This window comes from Mobula birostris, chromosome 2 (genome assembly GCF_030028105.1).
Source record: "Mobula birostris isolate sMobBir1 chromosome 2, sMobBir1.hap1, whole genome shotgun sequence".
NCBI classification, from domain to species: Eukaryota; Metazoa; Chordata; class Chondrichthyes; order Myliobatiformes; family Myliobatidae; genus Mobula; species Mobula birostris.
The window spans coordinates 93,315,364-93,339,337 of NC_092371.1; the positions used below are offsets into that span (position 1 = coordinate 93,315,364).

At 46.3% G+C, this 23,974-nt stretch overlaps 1 protein-coding gene across 1 annotated transcript; it reads left to right on the plus strand.

The window, feature by feature from the left end:
• The first annotated feature begins 8,829 nt into the window (after nt 1-8,829).
• pik3ip1 (phosphoinositide-3-kinase interacting protein 1) lies at nt 8,830-22,307 on the plus strand. The gene is made up of 5 exons (XM_072245156.1): nt 8,830-8,998; nt 9,374-9,496; nt 11,662-11,856; nt 16,044-16,122; nt 18,437-22,307. Exons 1-5 carry the CDS (start codon nt 8,851-8,853, stop codon nt 18,636-18,638), a joined length of 747 nt encoding a protein of 248 aa, XP_072101257.1. The 5' UTR covers nt 8,830-8,850; the 3' UTR covers nt 18,639-22,307.
• The last annotated feature ends 1,667 nt before the right edge of the window (nt 22,308-23,974 follow it).

Sequence of the window (23,974 nt, forward strand, 5' to 3'; positions counted from 1 at the left end):
CTGTCTGGTATGGGGCGCACGGGACTGAAAGAAGCTGCAGAGGGTTGAAAATTTAGTCGGCTCTATCTAAGGTACTAGCCTACAAAGTATCCAGGACATCTTCAGGGAGCAGTGTCTCAGAAAGGCAGTGTCCATTATTAAGGACCTCCAGCACCCAGGGCATGCCCTTTTCTCACTGTTACCATCAGGTAGGAGGTACAGAAGCCTGAATGCATACACTCAGCGATTCAGGAACAGCTTCTTCCCCTCTGCCGTTCAATTCCTAAATGGACATTGAACCCTTGGACACTACCTCACTTTTCTGTTTTTTGAACGATTTTTAACCTATTCAATATACATATACTGTAACTTATTTGTTATTATTTTTCTTCTACATTATGAATTGCATTGAACTGCTGCTGCTAAGTTAACAAATTTCATAGCACATGCTGGTGATAATAAACCTGATTCTGACTGTCCCAAATCAGGCCATAGTTTTTCAATTGCTCATAAATTCTACCCTCTCCAGTAATTGCCCTGCTACGGTAGGAGATACCAGTCTAAAATTTCCAGAATTCTCCCTGTTTCCCTTGTCGACTTCTTAACTTCAGCTACTCACCAGTGCTCTGAGACCTTGCCTGTGGCTGGAGGGGACACGAAGATGTTAGTCATCTATTGATAACCTGGGCTAGATATATCCCATCAAACCCTTGAAACTTATCCACCTTAACTATACTTTAAGAGACCCACACTACCTCCTTCTTTATCTCAAAATGCCTAGCAAATTAGCATACTCTACACTGATCTCCCTATGATTCACGTCTGGCTTGCAAATGTTGATGCAAAATTCTCATTTAAGACCTCACCCACATCTTCTGCCTCCAAGCACATGTTCTCTCCTTTATCCTTGAGTGGTCCAACCTGCTCCTAATTATCATCTTGCTTTTGATGTACTTGTCAAGTACTTTCTATGGCCCCTCCTGTTTTTCCTAATTCCATTCTTGAGTCATTTTTTTCTGGCTTCTTTATAATCTAGGGCTCTATTTGATCTTAAGCCTTACAGATGTTTCCTTTTTCTCATCTAAATCCCCACCTCCCTTGTCTTTCAAGGCTCCCTGACCTTGTCCTATTGGAATATACCTGTCCTGTTAATCATTGAACATTCTTTACATGTCAGATGTGGATTTGCCCAAAAGCAAATGTTTCCAATAAACTGTTCCCAGTTCCTGCCTAATACTCTTGTAAATTGCCCTGCTCTAATTTAAAACTCATCCGCAAGGCCCATACTTATCTTTAAAATTAAGGAGCTGTGGTCACTGTTCTCTAACTCTTCTTCCACTGAAAGGTCAGTCACCTGGCCAGACTCATTACCCAACACCAGGTCCTGTAAGCCTCTCCTCTAGTTCAACTATCTACATATTGATTTAAGAAACCCTCCTGGATACAAACTGTTCCGTGTCTAAACCTCTTGCATTAGGGAGGTTCCAGTTTATATTGGGGAAGTTGAAGTCACTGACTGTAACAAGCCTTTCCCTAATTGATCTGTCCCAGTGGCTACTGGGGATGGGAGGGAGGACAGCATGAAGGATCTGTAGTATAATCCATTCAGAGTGATTGCAATTTCTTATTTTTGAATTCTACCCATATAAATGGCTAACACGAGAGGCCACAAGGGTCACACACATCAAAGCTGCTGGTGAACGCAGCAGGCCAGGCAGCATCTCTAGGAGGAGGTACAGTCGACATTTCAGGCCGAGACCCTTCGTCAGGACTTAACTGAAAGAAGAGCTAGTAAGAGATTTGAAAGTGGGAGGGGGAGATCCAAAATGATAGGAGAAGACAGGAGGGGGAGGGATGGAGCCAAGAGCTGGACAGTTAATTGGCAAAAGGGATATGAGAGGATCATGGGACAGGAGACCTAGGGAGAAAGAAAAGGGGGAGGGGGGAAAACCCAGAGGATGGGCAAGGGGTATAGTCAGAGGGAGGAAAAGGAGAGAGAGAAAAAGAATGTGTGTATGTAAATAACGGATGGGGTACGAGGGGGAGGTGAGGCATTAGCGGAAGTTTGAGAAGTCAATGTTCACGCCATCAGGCTGGAGACTACCCAGACGGAATATAAGGTGTTGTTCCTCCAACCTGAGTGTGGCTTCATCTTGACAGTAGAGGAGGCTGTGGATGGACATATCAGAATGGGAATGGGATGTGGAATTAAAATGTGTGGCCACTGGGAGATCCTGCTTTCTCTGGCGGACAGAGCGTAGGTGTTCAGCAAAGCGGTCTCCCAGTCTGCATCGGGTCTCGCCAATATATAGAAGGCCACATCGGGAGCACCGGACGCAGTATATCACCCCAGCCGACTCACAGGTGAAGTGTCGCCTCACCTGGAAGGACTGTCTGGGGCCCTGAATGGTGGTAAGGGAGGAAGTGTAAGGGCATGTGTAGCAAAGTGCCAGGAGGGAGATTGGTGGGGAGGGATGGGGGGGGGACGAATGGACACGGGAGTCGCGTAGGGAACGATCCCTGCGGAAAACGGGGGTCGGGGGGAGGGAAAGATGTGCTTAGTGGTGGGGTCCCGTTGGAGGTGGCGGAAGTTACGGAGAATAATATGTTGGACCCGGAGGTTGGTGGGGTGATAGGTGAGGCCAAGGGGAACCCTATTCCTAGTGGGGTGGCGGGAGGATGGAGTGAGAGCAGATGTGCGTGAAATGGGGGGGGGGGGGATACGTTTGAGAGCAGAGTTGATGGTGGAGGAGGGGAAGCCCCTTTCCTTAAAAAAGGAGGACGGAGGAATAGCGAGAAGGGGATGGCATTTTTTGCAAGAGACGGGGTGAGAAGAGGAACCGTCCAGATAGCGGTGAGAGTCAGTAGGCTTATAGTAGACATCAGTAGATAAGCTGTCTCCAGAGATATAGACAGAAAGATCTAGAAAGGGGAGGAAGGTGTCGGAAATGGACCAGGTAAACTTGAGGGCAGGGTGAAAGTTGGAAGCAAAGTTAATGAAGTCAACGAGCTCAGCATGCGTGCAGGAAGCAGCGCCAATGCAGTCGTCGATGTAGCGAAGGAAAAGTGGGGGACAGATACCAGTAGAGGCTTGGAACATGGACTGTTCCACAAAGCCAACAGAAAGGCAGGCATAGCTAGAACCCATAAGGGTGCCCATAGCACAAGGCACAAGGGTGCTTGGAAGCAAGTACAGAGAAAATGTCAGGGTAAGTTTATTACGCAGAGAGTGGTGAGTGCGTGGAATGGGCTGCCAGTGATGGTGATGGAGGTGGATACGATAGGGTCTTTTAAGAGACTCCTGGATAGGTAAGTGGAGCTTAAAAAAAAATAGAGGGCTATGGGTAACCCGAGGTCAGGGGTTGGCAACCTTTTTGCCTCTGTGGGCTGGATCGCGTATTAATGAGCGGACGGTGGGCCAGATAAATGCCATTAAAAAAACCTGAAATATGGGAATTATCCATTTAAATACATCTAGTTATGTTTTGCCTCAAATTAATGAATTACACATGCTAGAAAATCATCTGTGCTTAACGAAAGATGCCAATTAGTAACCAAAGAACTCAGTTTAGTTTTTCTCTCCCACCGTTGCTGGTGCCAATTAGCTTCAACACATTGTTTCATTTCTGAGTTCATTTCCAGCAAAGCTTCAAAAATGTCTGCTCCAGTTACCGTGTTCTTCATAGGAATTAATTGAACAAACTCTTCAAAAATTTGAGAAGTTGAGGTCACTCCTCACACAAACACTGCAAATTGAGCAGTGTCCCTCAAGTCTGTACTCTCATCAAGCGCAATTGGGGAAAAAAAATGCAATTCGTTGCAGGCATCCCTTAAACAACTTTTAACATCCCGTGAGATCGTTCTTGCTGACAGGCTGATAGATGCAAATAAAGATTTCTTTTCAGGACAAACAATATCCACCACTGCCAGTGAACATTCTTTGACAAACTCTCCATCTGTAAAAGGCTTCATCTTTTCTGCAACACGTTTTGAGACTCCGTAGCCGGCACGGGTATTTCCTTTATTTTCACCGCTTTTTCGGCACTCAGCGTCTACCTTCCTGCGTTTTGCATTCATTGCCATTGGAACTTTTTCTTTGATTTTATTTCGAAACGCGGGTTATTCAACAGGTATCGTAGCACAGGTAAATATCTAGATATTTAGCGTGAATTTCTTGTTAAAACACAGTGACGCCGTTTCTGTTTACAAATATGAATGATCCCATCTGAAAACCTGCGCGTGCACGGAGAGTATCTAATGCATATTAATCCGGTAGTCTGCCTTCCCGTCTTTCGTATATACCAGTGTTTGGTCTGGAACAAGACGCCATGCATGTCCATCGGTGTGGTCGCGTAAAATGCTCAGAATAAGGAAAAATCGCTCGCGGGCCAGTGAAAATACTTTCGCGGGCCGGTTTTGGCCCGCAGGCAGTAGGTTGCCTACCCCTGGCCGAGGCAATTTTTAAGGTAACCACATGTTCAGCACAGCATTGTGGGCCGAAGGGCCTTTATTGTGCTGTAGGTTTTCTATGTTCTATAACTTCCATTATGACCCCACTGAGTGAAGCTCTGCAGCTTTTGTCCCTGCTTAATGGTGCAGCTCAACACTCCCTCTTGAACTTTTTTCTCTCAATTCCTCCACTTTCTGATCTGGTGGTCTGATTCCCTTGCCCCTGCCAAACTAGTTTAAACCCTCTTAAATAGCACCAGCGACATTAAGATGTGATATAACTAAAAGCCAGTGGTTACTTTCCTATTTCTTTATTCATGCCTAGAAGAATAAATTCAGAGAGGTGTTGCATATTGATGTCTAAATCTGGAATTGAGAGGTTGATTGAGAACCTTGTATTTGGATTGCCAGAGGAATCAAGTATAACTGATCACCGGGAATGTGGTACAGGCTGGAATCAGGGTTCACATAGCAAACTAGATGAGTGAATTATGAGTAAGTCTTCACAGAACAATGCTGTACAGCCCCTTTGGCCCACAGTGTTGTGTCAAACCTTTAACCTACTCCAAGATTATTCTCACTCTCCCCTCCCATAAACCCTCCATCTTTCTATCATTCCTGTCCCTGTCTAAGGATCTCTTAAATATCCCTAATGTATCTGTCTCTATCACCATCCCTGGCAGGGCGTTCCACATACTCTATGGGGGGAAAAGCTACCTCTGACATCCTCCCCTGTATATTATAGACAATAGACAATAGGTGCAGAAGTAGACCATTCGGCCCTTCGAGCCTGCACTGCCATTCTGAGATCATGGCTGATCATCTACTATCAATACTCGGTCCTGCCTTGTCCCCATAACCCTTAATATTCATCCAAACACCTTAAAATTACGTGGGCAAACACGAGGAAATCTGCAGATGCTGGAAATTCAAGCAACACACACAAAATGCTGGTGGAACACAGCAGGCCAGGCAGCATCCATAGGAAGAAGCACAGTCAACGTTTCAGGACTGATGAAGGGTCTCAGCCTGAAATGTCGACTGTGCTTTTTCCTATGGATGCTGTCTGGCCTGTTGCATTCCACCAGCATTTTATGTGTGTTGCTTAAAATTATGTGCCCTTGTTTTAGCTATTACTACCCTGGGAAAAGTCTCTGGCTGTCCACTCTATCTGCCTCTATCATCATCTTCACTTCTATCAAGTCACCTCCCATCTCCTTCTCTCCAAAGAGAAAAGCCCTAGCCTGCTCAACTTATCCTCATAAAACATGCTCTCTAATCCAGGCAGCATCCTGGTAAATCTCCTCTGCATCCTCTGTAAAGCTTCCACATCCTTCTATAGTGAGGTGACTAGAACTGAATATAGTATTCCAAGTGTGATTTAACCAGAGCTTTATGAAACTGCAGCACTGCCTTGTGGCTCTTGAACTCAATTCCCCAACTAATGAAGGCCAACACACCATATGCCACCTAAACCACCCTATCAACTTGTGCAGTAACTTTGAGGAATCTATGGACATGGTCCCTAAGATCCCTCTGTTCCTCCACACTGCTAAGAATCCTGTCATTAATCCTGTATTCTGCCTTCAAATTGATCTTCCAGAGTGAATCACTTCACACTTTATTGTGTTGAACTTCCACTTCTCATCCCAACTCTGTATCCTATCAATGTACTGTTGTAACTACAATGACCTATGCTATCCACACCAGCATCAGTCATGTCATCTATGAACAAACTTACTAACACACTCTTTCACTTGGTCATCTAAATCACAAAATGCAGATCTCTCCAAACACATTGGCCACCACCCTCCAGGCAGAATACACTCCCATCTACTGCCACGCCCTGCCTTCTGTGGGCAAGCTAATTCTGAATCCACACAGTCATTTCCCTGGATCCCATGCCTCCTGACTTTTTCAATGAGCTTACCATAGAGATTGTTGTCAAAATCTATATCCACTATTCTGCCTTCAACAATTTCTTTAGTTAATTCCTCAAAGAATTCAGTCAGGCTCATGAGGCACGGCATGCCCCTCACAAAGCTATGCTGCTATCCCTAATCACATTATTCTTCTCAAAATGCTCATAACTCTTGTCTCCCAAGAATGCACTCCAATAGGTTGCCCACCATTGGTTTTCTATATTACCTTTCTTGAACAAACATTTGCCACCCTCCAGTCCTCTGGGACACAAAGATCATCGGCAAAGGTGCAGCAATCTCTTCCATTATTCCTGCAGCAAAATGGTACATTCCATTTGGCCCTGAAATTTTATCCATCCTAATCAAAGGTTCCAGCACATCCTTTTCTTTAATGTCGACATGCTCCAGCAAAGCAGCCTGTTCCACATTGACCTCACTGGTGAATATTGAAGCTAAGTATTCATTAAGGACCTTTCCTACCTCCTGTGACTCCAGGTTCATTTCCTCTTTTACCCCTGATCGGCCCTACCCTCACTCTAGTCATCCTTCTGTCCTTCATGTATGTGTAGAATGCCTTGGGATTTTCTTTAATCCATTTATCCAAGCCTTCTCATGTTCCCTTCTCACTCTCCTAAATCCACTCTTAAGCTCCCCTGGCTACCTTGTAACATTAGAGCCCTGTCTGATCCTTGCTTTGCAAACATTAATTAAGCTTTCTTGCTGCTGACTAAATATTCCACATTCCTTGTCAACCATGGATCCTTCACCCTACCATCTTTTCCAAACCTATCCAGCAAGTGCTCCCAAGCAATATCACATTTCCATTGCGCATTTCCCTGAGTATATCTGTTCTCAGTCTATGCTCCCAACTTCCTACCTAGTAGCAGTTTAGTTGTCCTTCCAGCAGTTAGGCACTTTCCCATACCATTGGCTCCCATCCCTGTCCAAAGCTATGGTAAACGTCAGGGAGTTGTGGGCACTGTCTCTGAAATGCTCACCACCGAGAGATCTGACAACTGATCTGGTTCAATGCCTAGTACCAGATCAAGTATGACCTATCCATATTCTACGTCAGGAATCCTTCCTGGACACACCTAACAACTCTGCCCCACCTAAACCTTTTGCACTAAGGAGGTGTCAATCAATCTTATAGAAGCTAAGTCACCCGTTGCAACAACCCTGGTATTTTTGCATCTTTCCAGAATCTGTCTCTTGATCTGCATCTCAGTGTCTCTATGAATATTGGGGAGGGAGTGGGTTCTATAAAATATTTCCTATAGTGATTGCTCCCTTTCCGTTTTTGACTTCCACCAACACTGTAGACGATCATGTCCTCCCTTTCTGCAGCTGTGATATTATCCCTGAATAGCAATGCCACATTACCCTCCCTCCGTGTCCCTTTTGAAACATCTAAACCCTGGAACATCCAGCAGCCATTTCTGCCTTTGTGAATGCTAGATCTGTAATGGCCTCGGAGCTTTTCTAAGGATTCGAGTTCTTTACATAAAATGATAGAACTATATTGAATCTAATCAGACTTGTCTTAGAGTCAATTAAATATCGGAAGTGAGGTTTGGACTGGAATCGAATCAAGGGATGTGGAGGCTAAACATGCAGAGTAACGAATAACCAAAGAGTGGCCGGTAGATGGAAGGAGGGGGCGGAATTGTCGACTGGATTTTGGTAATTTCAGTTTGTTGTGTAACAAACCACCAGGAGGATGTTGCACTCCAGATGTAATCAAGTCAACGAGATGAGAGTTTATGCTATAGAATAATGATGTTTCAGGAATGATGGGGATACTGGGGTGTTCTAGGCGCAGGGAATCGTTAATGAATTGCATACTGAATTACAGGATAAAGAATATCAAGGAAATTGGGCCTGGAGTCCAATTGACTTGTTTATGTTTTTTAAAATATTCACTTCCTGGAACTGGGAGTCTTTTCCAGATTAGCGAAGACAAACAGCAGATCGCAGACGGGATTCCGGGAATCTAGCCCATGGGTTGGATGTTTAACCCGTAACGGGTCTGGTTTTTAAAGCTTCGCGTCTCCATATAGAAAAGCTGAGGCGAGAGTCTAAGGTTAATTCAATAATAAAAAAAAAAGACCTCCATAGCATGTAAAAATCTAGGGCATAAGGGGCGGGTGTGAGAGCTACCGAGCCGTTCAGCACGACGCCAGCAACCCTGCGTATCAGAGTCCGGACTGGCCCTTGTCGCTGGGGCTCTAGCTCTAGGTTTGGATTGGTTGAGGATCTGTGGGGAATTGGATACGGACCGAGATACCATTGGTTGCTGGGCAGCAGGTCGACGTTTGGATTGGCTGTAAAGCTAGGCCTGGATTTGGAGTCGTTGTGGGACGCTGTTATGAGATTGGTTCATTCGGGTGAGGACGTATAGCTGAGCTTTGCATCTGCGTTTGGATTGGTTGCTGTGCTCCTAGTTCTGGTGGGATTGGCTGTGAGAATGTGGGTTCCGATTGGACGGAGAGCGAGACCGATGCAGGAACGAGGTTGTTTACAAGCAGCAATGGAACCAGGCGGTGGGTCTTGGGGAACGGGGGACCGTGTCGGGAGCCTCCCGGGACTGAAGCGGGCGGCGCTCCTCCTGCACCTGCTGGCTGTGGTTGGAGCTGTCTCGAGACCAGGTGAGACCGAGGGAGTCGGGGGAGGGGTGAGGGTAGTGTGTCAGCATCTGGGCGGAGGAGAGGGGAAGCTGTTGAGGGCATGGGTTGGAGAAGTGAGGGAAAGATGGGGAGAGGGGTTGGAGGAAGCCTTAGCTTGGGATCGGCGATGAGGACGGCTCTGAGCGAGACACTTTGGAGGTTGGGGAGAGCGTTGTTGTGATTGTTGTTGGGAGGGGAGGGTTTGGGAGTTAGAGTTCGTGGTGGGGCCATTTATGGGGGAACTGGCAAATGTAGTTGGTGTGTATGGGAGAAAGGGGTGGAGACAGAGTTTTGGAGGCACAGGGGGTTCCCCTCTGTCCTACAACGGGTGAACATTTCTATGCTGATTTGTTGCAGACTGCCTAACTTCCAATGGAACTGGTTTAAGTGGAGAGCAGCGTATTACGCCTGGAGTAAATTGTGCAAACTTGATGCAGAGTGAGCAGGATGAAAAGCTGAATCTTTCTCAAAACATCACAGGTAGCGGTCATAACTGGTGTTGCGCTCTGGGCGACAACAGCAATCAGTGCAACTTTGAGGTGGGCTGGGTTTAGGGGGATGGAATGGGTGTTGTACAGAGGAGGTAGGTGGCCCCTGATGTGAGGGAGGGGTGTTCATTTTTTGCAGGGCCAAGGATATTAAGGGTTTTCTTTTAAATTACGAAGGGTGGTGTTTACAGACGGTGTGGTGGAATTTTTGGAGTGAAAGTGCAGACTGGAGGTTATCGAGGATGTGGAACACGAGTCGAAAAATATTGCAATGAGGGCGGACTGAAGCAGCTAGGGTTTGCTTTCGTCCAAACAGAGAAAGCTGACGGCAGACTTAATGAAACAGATAATTTTTTGCGGGCCTCGAGAGTAATCGGGAATCATCTGTTTCCTAACGCAGACGGATCGAAAGCCAAGGCAATTGAAGTAATTGGTGGGAGGGTTGAAGAAATGTTTTCACCTGGAGGGTGTCAGTGTCCAGCTTTCAGTGTTTGAGAGAGTGTGAGGTAATCTCGTCACATGTAAGCAATACCTGGATGTGCACTGCAAGGCAGGGACAAAGATCCCATCAAGGAACTCCTTTCTCACCAGGACAGTCTGGTAAAACACAGAATACCACAGCACAGTACAGGTACAGGGTCTGTAGCCCACAATACTATGGTGACTTTTAACCCTTCCCGCCAACATATCCCTTCATTTTTTTTTATCATCTATGTGCTTTAATTTAATATGTGTTTCTTTAAATGCCCCTAATGCATCTGCCTCTACCACCAACCCTGGCATGCCGTTCCACATATCCACCACTCTCAGCCAATCCTGCTGTCTTGGTAAATCTCCTCTCTCCCAGTGGCTGTGCATTCTGTCTCTCCTGTCTCTATGAAAGCTGTGTGCCTGGCATGGACAGTGAAGACTGGGCATTACTTGGCTTGGTTGGCACTGATGGGAGGTGGACTTGGTGTCTCTGCTGGCCAGTACACAGTGTGGAAGAGACCACTGGGCCAAGGGACTGGAAAGTAATGGTTGTGTATTTCCAAGTTCAAAGTCAATTTATTTTCGAAGTACATGTATGTCACCATATACAACCCTGAGATTCATTTTCTTGCAGGTATTTTGTAATAAATACAAAAAGAAAAGAATCAATGAAAGACCATACACAAGATGGTTAAACAGCCAGTGTGCAAGACAACAGACTGTGCAAATACAAACCCCCCTCCCACAAAAATAATGAATAAATAAGCAATAAATATCGAGAACATGAGGGGAAGAGACCTTGAAAGTGAGCCCACAGGTTGTGGGAACAGTTCACTGTTGCGGTGAGTGAAGTGAAATTTCCCCTCTGGTTCAAGAGCCTGATGATTGAGGGGTAATAACTGTTCCTGAACCTGGTGGTGAAGTTCCTGAGGCTTTTGTACCTCCTTCCTGATGGCAGCAGTGAGAAGGGATGGCAGGGGTATCCACTACTTTGTGTAGGCTTTCCTTTCAAGGGCATTGGTGTTTACGTATAGAGGCTGATTGTGGCCAGACAGAAGTGTTGTGGGATGGTCCTTGTGAAGATGAATATGTTGGGTGGTGGAAAAAGTGTTTGCTGGCATTCTAAATGATTTGAATCCTGGAACAGTAGAGCTGTGGGGAAATTCAGTGGTGTAGAACTGAAGCAGGACACAGTTCAGAAGGTATAAGTTGTGTTGTATAAATATCTGCACAGACTGTGTTTGAGTACTGCGGAACACACTAAATGCTGGAAGAACTCAGCTGGTCAGACAGCATGTATGGAGAATAAACAGTCAACTTTTCAGGCTGAGACCCTTCATCAGGACTGCAAAGGAAGGGGGAAGAAGCCAGAATAAGAAGGTGGGGGAAGATGAAGTAGTATAAGCTGGCAAGGTACAAGGATAGGTTTGAGTACTGTTCTATTGTGGGTAGAAGATAGTGATAGAAGAGTGTAGAGGGATTGCATCAAACACAAGGGCATTCACCAGAATTGTACTCCAGCTAAAAGGGTATTTTCTCATGGTAGATCACAGAATGATCTTAAATAACTATGAAGTGTTTATTTAATGGAACAGAAAGTTTAGGTAACAAAATTCCCCTGGGACGATCCAGCACAGGGAGCATTCAGTCCTTGCTCAGTCATTTACCAGGCTTACATCTCGTTAGGTGCTTCCCTAAATGAAGACCTAAATCACACGACAGGAGAGCCGGAAACGGTGAAGCCAGGGGAGAGGGCAGCTCAGATCAAAGACCAGGTGAAGATGCCTTCTGCCAGCGAGCCCATTGTTCGGCAGCCAGTCAGTGGAATTAGCCACCCAGTGAGACAGTCAGCAAAACAGAAACAAGACCTTGGAGTTCCAGGTATGGTCCCTGCACTCAGTGCAATGGTTACAGTACAGGAGGGGGAGGCTATTTGGCCTATTGAGACTATGCTAACTCTTTGTAATGTTGATCCAGTCAGTTGCCTGTAGATTTCTGATAGTTACCTTGTTCTCACAATTGAATACAACCTAATCCCCATCACTAATTTGTTTTTCCCTGATCTCAGCTTGGGTTCTTTAGCTGCTCATCTCCTTTTGATGGCTTCTAGTTCTTGACTCCACCTTTGTGATTTTAACAATCACCCCTCTCGGATCCCCTCAGAACCAGCTGTCTCCAGGGAGAGCATCCCCTGCTTCTGCCGTCTGCCCATATCACTGAGTCGCACATCCTCAGTACCTTGAGAAGGCGCCATCCATCATTACAGACCTTCACCATCTGGGGAGGAGGTACAGGAGCCTGAAGACCTGCATTCTGCATTTTAGGAACAGCTTCTTCCCCTCTGCCATCAGATCTCTGAACTGTCATGAATACTAGCTCGTTATTTGTCTTTTTCACTAAGTATTTCTTTTGCAACTGACAGTGACTTTTGTCTTGCACTGACCCGCTGCTGTGAAACAACACATTTCACAAAATGTATCATTTATAAATCTCTTCTGCATTCTCTGCAGTGCAGTAATTTTATCTATAGTGTGGCCACCAGATCTGTACACACTATTCCGGCAGTGTTTCTCATCAATGTGTTGTAACATTGCACCAAGACCTCTTATACTTAAGCTCTACGTCCCAGCTAATGAAGGCAAGTATTCCATGTGCTTCCTTTGCCATTTCATCTACCTACAGTATATTGCTACCTTCAAGGTTCTTTGGACTTGTCCCTTTGTCTTGGGTACTAACGTTCATGGTGAACATTCTCGTTCTCCACTTGTTTGACACCTTGAAAGAAATCACCTCATCCTTATCAGCATGAAGTACCTGGTCAGCAACGTTCTATAGTCTGAATCTACCCTCCTCTGTATTCAAGCACCACTAATCTTCAAAATTTCTACTAAGTTGTTAATATAAATTTCAGCTAGAGTCCCAGCACCAATCCGTGGTACACCTCTTCAAATTGAATTCAGCCCTCCACTTCCCGTCTTCCCCTACAGAGCCAGTTTTGGATCCAATTTGCTGACATAATTTTAAGAGGCTCCTGGATAGGGACATGGAACTTAGAAAAATAGAAGGGCTATTTGGGTAACCCTAGGTAATTTCCAAAGTAAGTACATGTCTGGCACAGCATTGTGGGCTGAAGGGCCTGTATTGTGCTGTAGGTTTTCTACGTTTCTATAATTTGAACTCTGTCTGCCTGAGTTGCTACCTTCAAGGATCACTGGACTTGTGTTCCAAGGTCCCTCTGTGCCTCAGGACTAGACCATTCATTAGACCTCCCAAAATGCATCACCTCCCACCTACTTGGATAAAATGGCATTAGCCATTGTGCTGCTTTGACCTCACAAACTATCTACCATATTATGACCTTGCACCTTGCGGTCTGCCTGCACTGTACTTTCTCTGTAACTAGCACCCAGTTTACCTGCTTAAGCCCAGGCCGCCAACAGCATCTCCTCCGACCTGGGCCCAGGTATAGCCCACCTTCTCCTTCCTCTCCCAGGGATGAGGTTTCTGTTGGTGTTTCTGCAGCTCTGGGTTTTTACAGGATGGGGTTGTTGGCCCCAGCCAGGTTTGGGAGAGTTAACACTCACTTTGCACTCTGTCGTGGGCTTCCCTTGAACTATCTGGCACTGAATGATGAGGTGACTGGTATGGATGGAACGAAGCTTTTCACTGTACCTCAGTGCATGTGACAAAGTATAAACCCATTTGCCAGTTTACTGTTAGAACAGAGAACACTACTGCACACCACAGGCTCTTCGGCCCACGATGTTGTGCTGACCTTTTAACCTTCTCTAAGATTAATCTAACCCTTCCCTCCCACATAGCCCTCTATTTTTCAATCATCCTTGTGTCTATCTAAAAATTTCTTAAATGTCCTTAATGTACTTGCCTCTACCATCACACCTAACTGTATGTTCCTTAGCACTTTCTATAAAAAAAAACCCTACCCTTGACACCCTGCCCCCATACTTTCCTCCAATCCCTTTAAAATTGTGCCCTCTCGTGTGTCTGCCCTGGGAGAAAGGGCTACCTATCCACTCTATCTATGCCACTTGCATCTTATACACTCTATCAAGTAACCTCACATTCTCCTTCCCTCCAAAGAGAAAAGCCCTATCCCATTAAGCCTATCTCCATAAGACATGCTCTCTAAACCAGGCAGCATCCTGGTCTATCTCCTGTGCACCCTTTCTAAAGCTTCTACATCGTTCTATAATGAGGTGACCAGTGCTGAAATCTGCAGATGCTAGAATTTCAAGCAACGCACACAAAAGTTGCTGGTGAACGCAGCAGGCCCATTTATTCTGGTATCTGTCGCCCACTTTTCCTTCGCTACATAGATGACTGCATTGGCGCTGCTTCCTGCATGCATGCTGAGTTCGTTGACTTCATTAACTTTGCCTCTAACTTTCAACCTGCCCTCAAGCTTACTTTGTCCATTTCTGACACCTCCCTCCCCTTTCTAGATCTTTCTGTCTCTATCTGTGGAGACAGCTTATCTACTGATGTCTACTATAAGCCTACTGACTCTCACAGCTGTCTGAACTATTCCTCTTCTCACCCTGTCTCTTGCAAAAATGCTATCCCCTTCTCGCAATTCCTCCGTCTCCGCTGCATCTGCTCTCAGAATGAGGCTTTTCATTCCAGGATGACGGAAATGTCCTTTTTTAAAGAAAGGGGCTTCCCTTCCTCCACCATCAACTCTGCGCTCAAACGCATCTCCCCCATTTCACGCACATCTGCCCTCACTCAATCCTCCTGCCACCCCACTAGGAATAGGGTTCCCCTTGTCCTCACCTACCACCCCACCAGCCTCTGGGTCCAACGTATATTTTCTCCGTAACTTCCGCCACCTCCAACTGCTTCCCACCACTAAGCGCATCTTTCCTTGCCCCGCCCCCGCTTTCCGCAGGGGTCGCTCCCTACCCAACTCTCTTGTCCATTTGTCCCCCCCATCCCTCCCCACCCATCTCCTTCCTGGCACTTATCCTTGTAAGCGGAACAAGTGCTACACATGCCCTTACACTTCCTCCCTCACTACCATTCAGGGCCCCAGGCAGTCCTTCCAGGTGAGGTGACACTTCACCTGTGAGTTGGCTGGTGTGATATACTGCGTCCGGTGCTCCCGATGTGGCCTTCTATATATTGGCGAGACCCGATACAGACTGGGAGATCGTTTCACTGAACTCCTGCGCTCTGTCCGCCAGAGAAAGCAGGATCTCCCAGTGGCCACACATTTTAATTCCACGTCCAGTTCTCATTCTGATATGTCTATCCACGGCCTCCTCTACTGTCAAGATGAAGCCACACTCAGGTTGGAGGAGCAACACATTATATTCTGTCTGGGTAGCCTCCAACCTGATGGCATGAACATTGACTTCTCAAACTTCAGCTAATGCCCCACCTCCCCATCGTACCCCATCCTCTGGGTCCCCCCCCCCTTTTCCTTCTCCCTGGGCCTACTGTCCCATGATCTTCTCATATCCCTTTTGCCAATCAACTATCCAGCTCTTAGCTCCATCCCTCCCCCTCCTGTCTTCTCTTATCATTTCGGATCTCCTCCTCCCCTTCCCACTTTCAAATCTCTTACTAGCTCTTCTTTCAGTTAGTTCTGCCGAAGGTCGCGGCCCGAAACGTCGACTCTACCTCTTCCTAGAGATGCTGCCTGGCCTGCTGCGTTCACCAGCAATTTTTATGTCTGTTGCTTTTATAGAGCTGCAGCATTATGTCGTGGCTCTTGAACTCAATCCCCCGACTAATGAAACGTTGTCCATTACCCTGCTCGGAACCTGTCAGCAGGGTCCATTTCCCAAACTGAAAGTAGCTTTGTTTGGCCAGTGTTTGCTCTCGACTCAGTTACATGTTTGCTTCACTGATGTTGACTGCGTTCGTTACCAAGTAACCATTTTTCAAAGTCATACCTCATTCCGAGGGCGGAGAGCTGTGACTGAGGACAGGAGATCATCCCCAAAACTTCAACACTTTCTCCTCTGGCGGAGGTTCTGAACAACTTGCTTGTAACTACCCAACTCTTTTTCCCCCTTTCACATTGGTTTATTTTTCAATCCTAGGTCAGGTCTTGGCGATTATAATGATTGTCATCATCATAGCCTTGGGTTCTGGCATCATACTAGGCTACATTTACAAACGGTAAGGACAAGCTTGATGAACTGACTGGGATGTGTGGTCTGGGATCGAGCGGGGTACTATGTAGGACTGAAAGCCAAGGGTTGATGCCTGGTCCCTGTGCTGGACAGGACTGTGAGTGAGCTGCTGGTCTGATCATTAGTCCTTCTCCATCCTTGTGCCATCAGGATCATCTGATTTCCAAGTGTCCAGAGAGTTACTAGGCCATGTTGATGGGCAGGGGTGGGTGTGGGATGGAGGACCAGCCACGGCAGTGCTGACTGGGAGAGTGGATTCGATGGGCTGAATGACTTGTTTGCACTTGTTTTTTAGAATTTCTACATTGTTCATGGCAGTCTCCAAGGGTAGAAATGTCCAAATCGAGAGGGCATAGCTTTAAGTTGAGAGGACGTGAGGGGAGAGTTTAGAGATGTACTGGGTCAGTTCGTTGGTATCTGGGTGGTAGTAGAAGCAGATTTGGAGAGTTTAAGAGGCTTTTCGATGGGCACTTTAATATGAAGGAAATAGAGAATCTGGATCATGTGCAGGCAGAAGGAATTGGTTTAATTAGCATCACAGATGCTGTGGGCCTCTTGCTGTGCTACCCTGCCCCATGTCCTACCTGGCTTTGGCCCTTTGCTCAACACAAACAGCCCAAGGCTGTGGTTACCCAAACCTCACTGCCCCCTCATTAACAGTACAGCAGCTGGCCCTCAGCCCAACGCTGCCTCCTCACACCCATCAGTCCAAGGGAGGCGGCATGAATGTGTTGTGACAAAGAGCAGAGAGACAATGCTGAAGCACTTTGAGCACTGAGGTCATTTGTCCACATGTCCTTCTCCTTGTCCACTCTGTTTACCTCCAGCAGAAGCTCTTCGCTGTGCTCAGAAGTTCCTCCCTTGTTAACATAGAACATTGCAGCACACTGAAGGCCCTGTGGCCTACGATGTTGTGCTGACCTTTTAATCTACTCTTAAGGTCAACTTAATCCTACGTAGCCAAACATTTCTCTATCCTCCTTATGCCTATCTAAGTGTTTCTTGGATGGCTCTAATATATCTGCCTCTACCACACCCATGGACTCTATGGTACTCCATGGACTCACCACTCTCTGTGTTTCTAAAAAAAAAACAACAACAACATACCTCTGACATCCCAGCTATACTTTCCTCCAATTAACTTAAAATATGTCCTCTTGCATTGGCCGTTTCCACCCTGGGGAAAAGGATGCTGGCTGTCCACTCTAACAATGCCTCTTACCATCTTGTACACCTTGATCAAGTCACCTCTTGCCCTCCTTCACTCCAAAGAGGACAAACCCTTGCTTGCTCAACCTTTCCTCATAAGGTATGCTCTCCAATCCAGGCAGCATCCTGGTAAATCTCCTCTGCACCCTCTCTAAAGTTTCTACATCCTTCCAGGATTGAGGTGACCAAAACTGAACACAGTACTCGGTGTGTGGTCTAAGCAGAGTTATGTAGAGTGATTCTTCAACTCAGTTCCGTGACTAATGAAGGCCAACACACTATACGCCACCCTTTCAACTCGAGTAGCAACTTTGAGGGATCTGTGGATGTAGATTGCAAGATCCTTCTGTTCCTCCATAATGCTAAGAATCTTGTACTCTGCCTTCAAGTTCAACCTTCCAAAGTGAATCACTTCAAACTCTATTTGTCACTTACTGTATGAGCTGAGCTCTGCATCCTGTCACGTCCCTTTGTCACCTGTGACAACCTTCTACATTCTCCACATCTCCAGCAACCTTTGTGTCATCAAACTCACCTCTGCCCAAGCTTTGGCTTGTACCCTCTGATCCAGCTCAGTGTGAACTTTTCCTCAATAATGAATCCCTGCATTAATGGCGCTTTGTGAACCGATGAGGAATTAATGGTTTGAACAAGATGGGTCTTTATTCTTTGGAGCGTAGAAGGTTGAGGGGGGACTTGATAGAGGTATTTAAAATTATGAGGGGGATAGATAGAGTTGACATCGATAGACTTTTTCCATTGAGAGCGGGGGAGAGTCAAACAGGAGGACATGAGTTGAGAGTTAAAGGGCGAAAGTTTAGGGGTAACATGAGGGGGAACTTCTTTACTCAGAGAGTGGTAGCTGTGTGGAATGAGCTTCCAGCAGAAGTGGTTGAGGCAGGTTCGATGTTGTTATTTAAAGTTAAATTGGACAGCTATATGGACAGGAAAGGAATGGAGGGTTATGGGCTGAGTGCAGGACGGTGGGACTAGGTGAGAGTAAGTGTTCAGCACAGACTAGAAGGGCTGAGATGGCCTGTTTCCATGCTATAATTGTTATATGGTTATAACGGGGCCTCCTCCCTTTACAGAGGTCGAGATATAAAGAAGGAACAGGAGCAGCGAGCATGTGAACAAGAAATCCATCGCATCATGCTGCCACTGTCAGCCTTCTCCAACCCCAGCTGTGAGCTGGATGACGAGGTCACTGTGGTAATGGTAAACCCTCAGACACACACGGGAGAAAGCTGCGAGGGTGACTGTTCGCTGCCAGCTGGTACTCCGGGGGCTTGAGCTCAGCACACCAGCTGAGAAGGTGACTGGCTGTGGACTTCTGGGAGAGTGGGCTGAGAGCGGAACTGGGTCTGTGAGCCACACCTTACCAGGCAGAGTACTGTCCCTGACAACTGCCAGCGAGCAGCCTGACAAATCATAGAATTTGCTTTTCCGCGAAGGATCAGGCCACGTCTGGGTGTTGGTAATCAGTGCATGAACTGCGCCTAGTACAGTACAGTATATATATATATATATATATATGTTAGGCATGATCTGGGTTCGGAAGTGAGCAGCCTGCTACGAGTGTTTTAAACTTCTAACACAAACGCTTGTGGGGAGTGGAATATTGTGTGTCAGAAGTGTAGAGAGCAACATAACCGGTTTAGGAGGGGAGATGAAAGGAGATGGTTCCATTCAATAGATCAGAGTTGATCCGTTTCTTTTCCTGCCCTTTCCCTTAAACCTGCACTGCCCAGGCAGGAATCTGTTGAATTTGTTAGCATCCTAATAGCCAATTCCACAGAGAAAATTCCGGTCTCTGCAGTGAACTAATGCTGTCACTCGGACTCTTTGCTTCGAGACTCTGCAGTAGGGGAGATCACCTCAGCCACGGTCCATTAGAACTTTCTGAATCTCAGTGTGATCCCTCTAGTAGCTATGAACTCCTGCAGCTGTCTCCTTTGCAGATAGATCCCTCCAAGTTCCAACAAACACTTGAATGTCTCACTGCTTCGAACACATGAACATCCCTTCTTAGATAAGCCCAGTCAGGAACAAAGTCCAGCAGGTCTCAAACCACCAGCTTTACCTTCCCTCTTTACTTGCTGTGATTAGTGCACAGCAACTTTCCTGACTCAGTATTTATTAGATTTTTGAAATGTATGCTTTTATTTTTCACAATACTGTACCATCAGCCCCTTCCTGCCCAGTCAGTCAACCGCATGACGATCCTTTATCAGCATGTTCCTCACAATTATAGTAATTCCAGTTTCCCAACACCCACTTCCAGGTCCAATCCTTCTCTCCCTACCCCATGGAATGTCCCATTCATTGGCATCCTTCATTGAGTTACAGGTGCAGGGGAGCCTCACTAAGCTACCTCGAGCTGAGGAAGATGGTCTGATAGGACTGTACCTCAGAATGCATTTGCTAAATTGTTGACCCATCGCAGAAACGCAGGCATTGGGTCAGATTAATGTTCTCCAAATCTGCTGCCCCTCATCTGGAATGGAGGAGGACGCTCGGACATGGAGGGGTTTGCACTCAGTGCAAATGACCATGAGATATTCACACTGCTGCTCCCAGCCTGGAGTATGAGGATATTGCCATTCACCAGTTCACTTCACAAGGAATGTCCTTTGGTCCTGCACACTGGGGCCCCAGAACAAACACCAGTTATCTCAACCCAGGGCTTCACTATAGGCGCAAAGCAAGGCAGATCACATGCAAGGTGGACATTGCAGATACAGGAACCTGGAGCACAAAAATAAAAGAAACTGCTGGAGGGGCTGAGTGGGCCAGGCAGCATCTGTGGAGGGAAATGGACAGTGAACGTTTTGGATGGAGCACTTCATTTGGACTAGAACAAGGTTTATAATCACTGACATCTACCATGAAAACTGTTTTGTTGCAGCACTACAATGTAAGACGTAAAAATTACTGTAATTTATAAATATAAATAAATGGTGAAAAAGATGAGGTGGTTTTCATGGACCATTTGGAAACACAGGCAGGGAGGTTGTTAAATTTGTGTGTGTTTGTGTGGGCCTTCACGTTTCTGTACCTCCTTCCTGATGGTCATGTTGAGAAGGGGGCATGTGAGGGTGCTTAATGATGATGCTGGGTACCATCTCTTGAAGGTGTCCTCAGTGGTGGGGAGGGTTGTGCCTGTGGTGGTGCTGGCTGGATCTACAACCTTCTACCTACTTTTTCATTGTTTGATGTTTCCTGATCTGCTGAATTCCTCCACCATTTTGTGTGTTGCTCCAGCTATTTTCCTGTGTTTCCACATCACTGCATTAGACTAGGCTGCCTGCAGCTATCTTCTCAGTATTCTTCCTCCCTTCGAATCACAGCTCTGCCCTTATTTGTGTTTTCTATCCATTCCCTTCTTGCTCAGTATTATGTGTGGTTCAGTGTCCCAGCCACAACCTTCACACTGCTCAGCTTATACGTCCATCTTTGCAGTTTGTGTTGTTTGTGACCCACGTACCATCGTGCATTGTTTCTCAAAGTTGTAGAGCACTACAGCACAGCAGCAGGCCCTTCAGTCCATCTAGTTGGTGCTAAACTAGTCCCATCGACCTGCACCTGGACTGTAGCCACGTACTTATCCAAACTTCTCTTAATTGTTGAAATTAAACCCACATCCACCACTTCCACTGGCAGCTCTTCCTGCACTCGAGGGTGGCAAATTACACCATATTAATGGGTAATATGGATTTTATCAACTCAAACTCTTTCATTACAACTTTTAACTAAGCTGTAAAATAGAAAACATTTCATTGTCAAAGTTACCTCCTGAATACTGTGGATAACATAGGGAGAAGAACACTCCCTATCCAAGGCCCTCTCCAGATTCACCTGAGTGCTGTAACTGAGAAAGTTACACACCATCATCTTTCCTGCTGTCAACCATGGTTGCTTCATCTTCCCTTTAGAACACTTCTACATCTTTGGGATGTATCTGGCCTGCGTTTCCTGAATCGCTCCCAGAAATACCAGCTATTGCTGCTCTGCTGTCTTCCCTGATTGTGTCCCATAGTGAGTCAACCACAAGCTGCTCTAAAAATCCATCTTGTAGGCATTCTACAAATTCCTTCTTTTGGTATCCAGCACCAACCTGATTTTTCTGATCTATATGCATATTGAAATCCCCCATCACTATCATGACATTGCCCCTTTTACATGCCTTTTCTATCTCCCATTGTAATTTGTATCCCACTTTCTGACTACTGTTCAGAGGCCTGCCTATAACTTCCAGCACCCTTGCAATTTCTTAACTCTACCCACATCTGATCCTGTGTCACCACTTTCTAGTGATTTGATTTCATTTTTTTTTTTTACCAACAGAGCCACCCCATCCACTCTGCCACCTGCCTGTTCTTTTGATACAATGTGTATCCTTGAATGTTAAGCTCCCAACTATGATCTTCTTTCAGCCCATCTCAGTGATGCCCACAACGTCATACCTGCCAATCTCTAAATGCTCGACAAAATCATCTACCTTATTCCAATTACTGCATGTATTCAAGTACAAAACCTTCAGTCCCGTATTCATCAGCTTTTTCAATTTTGCCCCCAAGTTACACTTAACTCATCCCACTGACTGTAATATTGCTTCATCATCTGCCTCTTCCTCAAGGTTTCATTATGTAATGCATCGACTTGTATACCAATTGCCCCAACTTCAGCCCTATCACTCTGCTTCCCATCCCTGCTAACTTAGTTTAAACCTTCCCTAACAGCTGTAACCCAACCTCTATTTACGTGTAAGGGGGTTTCGTCTTTTATGTTACTGTGTAGGCTAATTAAAATGGCTTCTTTGTTATGTTATACTTGGGATGCTTCTTTATTATGATAAATGCTGAGAAAGTTCTTGTGCTGGCAGTTTGTTTTGGATTATCTGGATAAGAGGACAAATCAACCAATTGGGTTAGTTGTGAAGGGAAAATCATGTCTGACGAATCTCATAGAATTTTTTGAGGATGTAACTAGTAGAGTTGTTATGCCTGTGGGGAGTCTGTAAGAGATTGTAGGCGCGGGGTTTTGGGGGGAGAAGGTGGGAGAGAGAGACGGAGGATGGACCAGGTGCTGTGAGTCCGCTAACGGGTCCCTAGACGACAGCGAGCCGAGCGACCCTGAGGGTGGGCAGGGGGCTACATACGGGTCATACCTTCCCCAGAAGAGATCCCAATGGTCCACAAATCCGAAACCCTGTCCCCTGCAACACCTCCTCAGCCACTCAGTCACTGTACCATCAGTCTATTCCTGCCCTGACTAGCACATGGTACTGGGAGTAATCCAGAGGTTACTACCTTGGAGGTCCTGCTCTTCAACTTGTTAACCTAAATCCCTATAGTTTGCACAAGACCTCTACCCCCTTTCTACCTGTGTCGTTGGTGCCAGTGTGCGCTGTTACGTACACGCAACGGTTTAAATGAACCAGCAGCAATAGAACACACCTGGAGTCTGGTTTTGATGTTAAAAACCACTATTTATTAGTAACTACTTAAAATAGTAATTTAAACCAGGTAAATCAAAAGTTAGCAGTGTTATGCATGTATATGTACGTAAATATAATTCCCAAACTTGTTCAAGCTCGGGTGGCAAGATTTAAAGTCTTACGATGGTAATGTAAGAAAGTTCAGTTCAGTGCTTGGAGTTGGTGGGGGGAGAGAGAGGTGTTTGTAAACTGAGGTGAAATCCACAGTCGGAGAAGAACGAATAAACAGATGCCGCTGGCCTTCCGTCGTCGGACTCCAAATCTGTTTTCGAGTTAGCCAAACGTAGCTTATCACAAAGGGGACCGGTTTCGAGGGAAAACTACCACCCAGGCAAGGGTAGACATACCGGTAGCCTCCACAGGGTCAGCACTTCTACACCCCGTGATAGCCACTGATTGATTTTCCTGATCGATCCTCAAACCATCCTTGTGGGCACTCGAAAGTTTCATCCAGTGACTGTTATGTCACTGGCTTCCTTTTCGTTGACCTGTCGCCTTAACCAGTGCTCCACTCTGTGTGTCCCGAGAGTCATCTGACCTTGCTTAAATAAACACGCTACGAAGCATCTGTAAACGTCAACTGTCCATTATATAACTCCACCTCTCCTTGACCATAGCAACCCAGAAGCAGGCAGCAGTACTGTAATCAGTTTCTCTCGCTCTCTTTTAAAGGCACAGTCCATGTCCGTCACAGCACCATGCTCACACTCCTTCTACAGCCACTCCGAGACACCCTGGACTTTGGCACCTTGGAGGCAACACACCATCCTGGTGTCTTTCTCGCGGCCACAGAATCTCCCTAACATTCATCTCCTATCTGACTCTTAAACACAAAATAATCTGCAGGTGCTGGGGTCAAAGCAACACTCACAACACGCTGGAGGAACTCAGCAGGTCGGACAGCATCCGTGGAAAAGATCGGTCGACGTTTCCACGGATGCTGTCCGACCTGCTGAGTTTCTCCAGCGCGTTGTGAGGGTTCCTATCTGACTCTGCCTGACTCTACCCTTCCTGCTGAGCCTCAGAGCTGGCCACAGTGCCACCAGCCTGGCTACTGCTGCTGTGCCCTTGATGAGTCGTCCCTTCAGCAGCATCCAAAGGGGTACTGAGGAGAATGTCACTGGCTGCT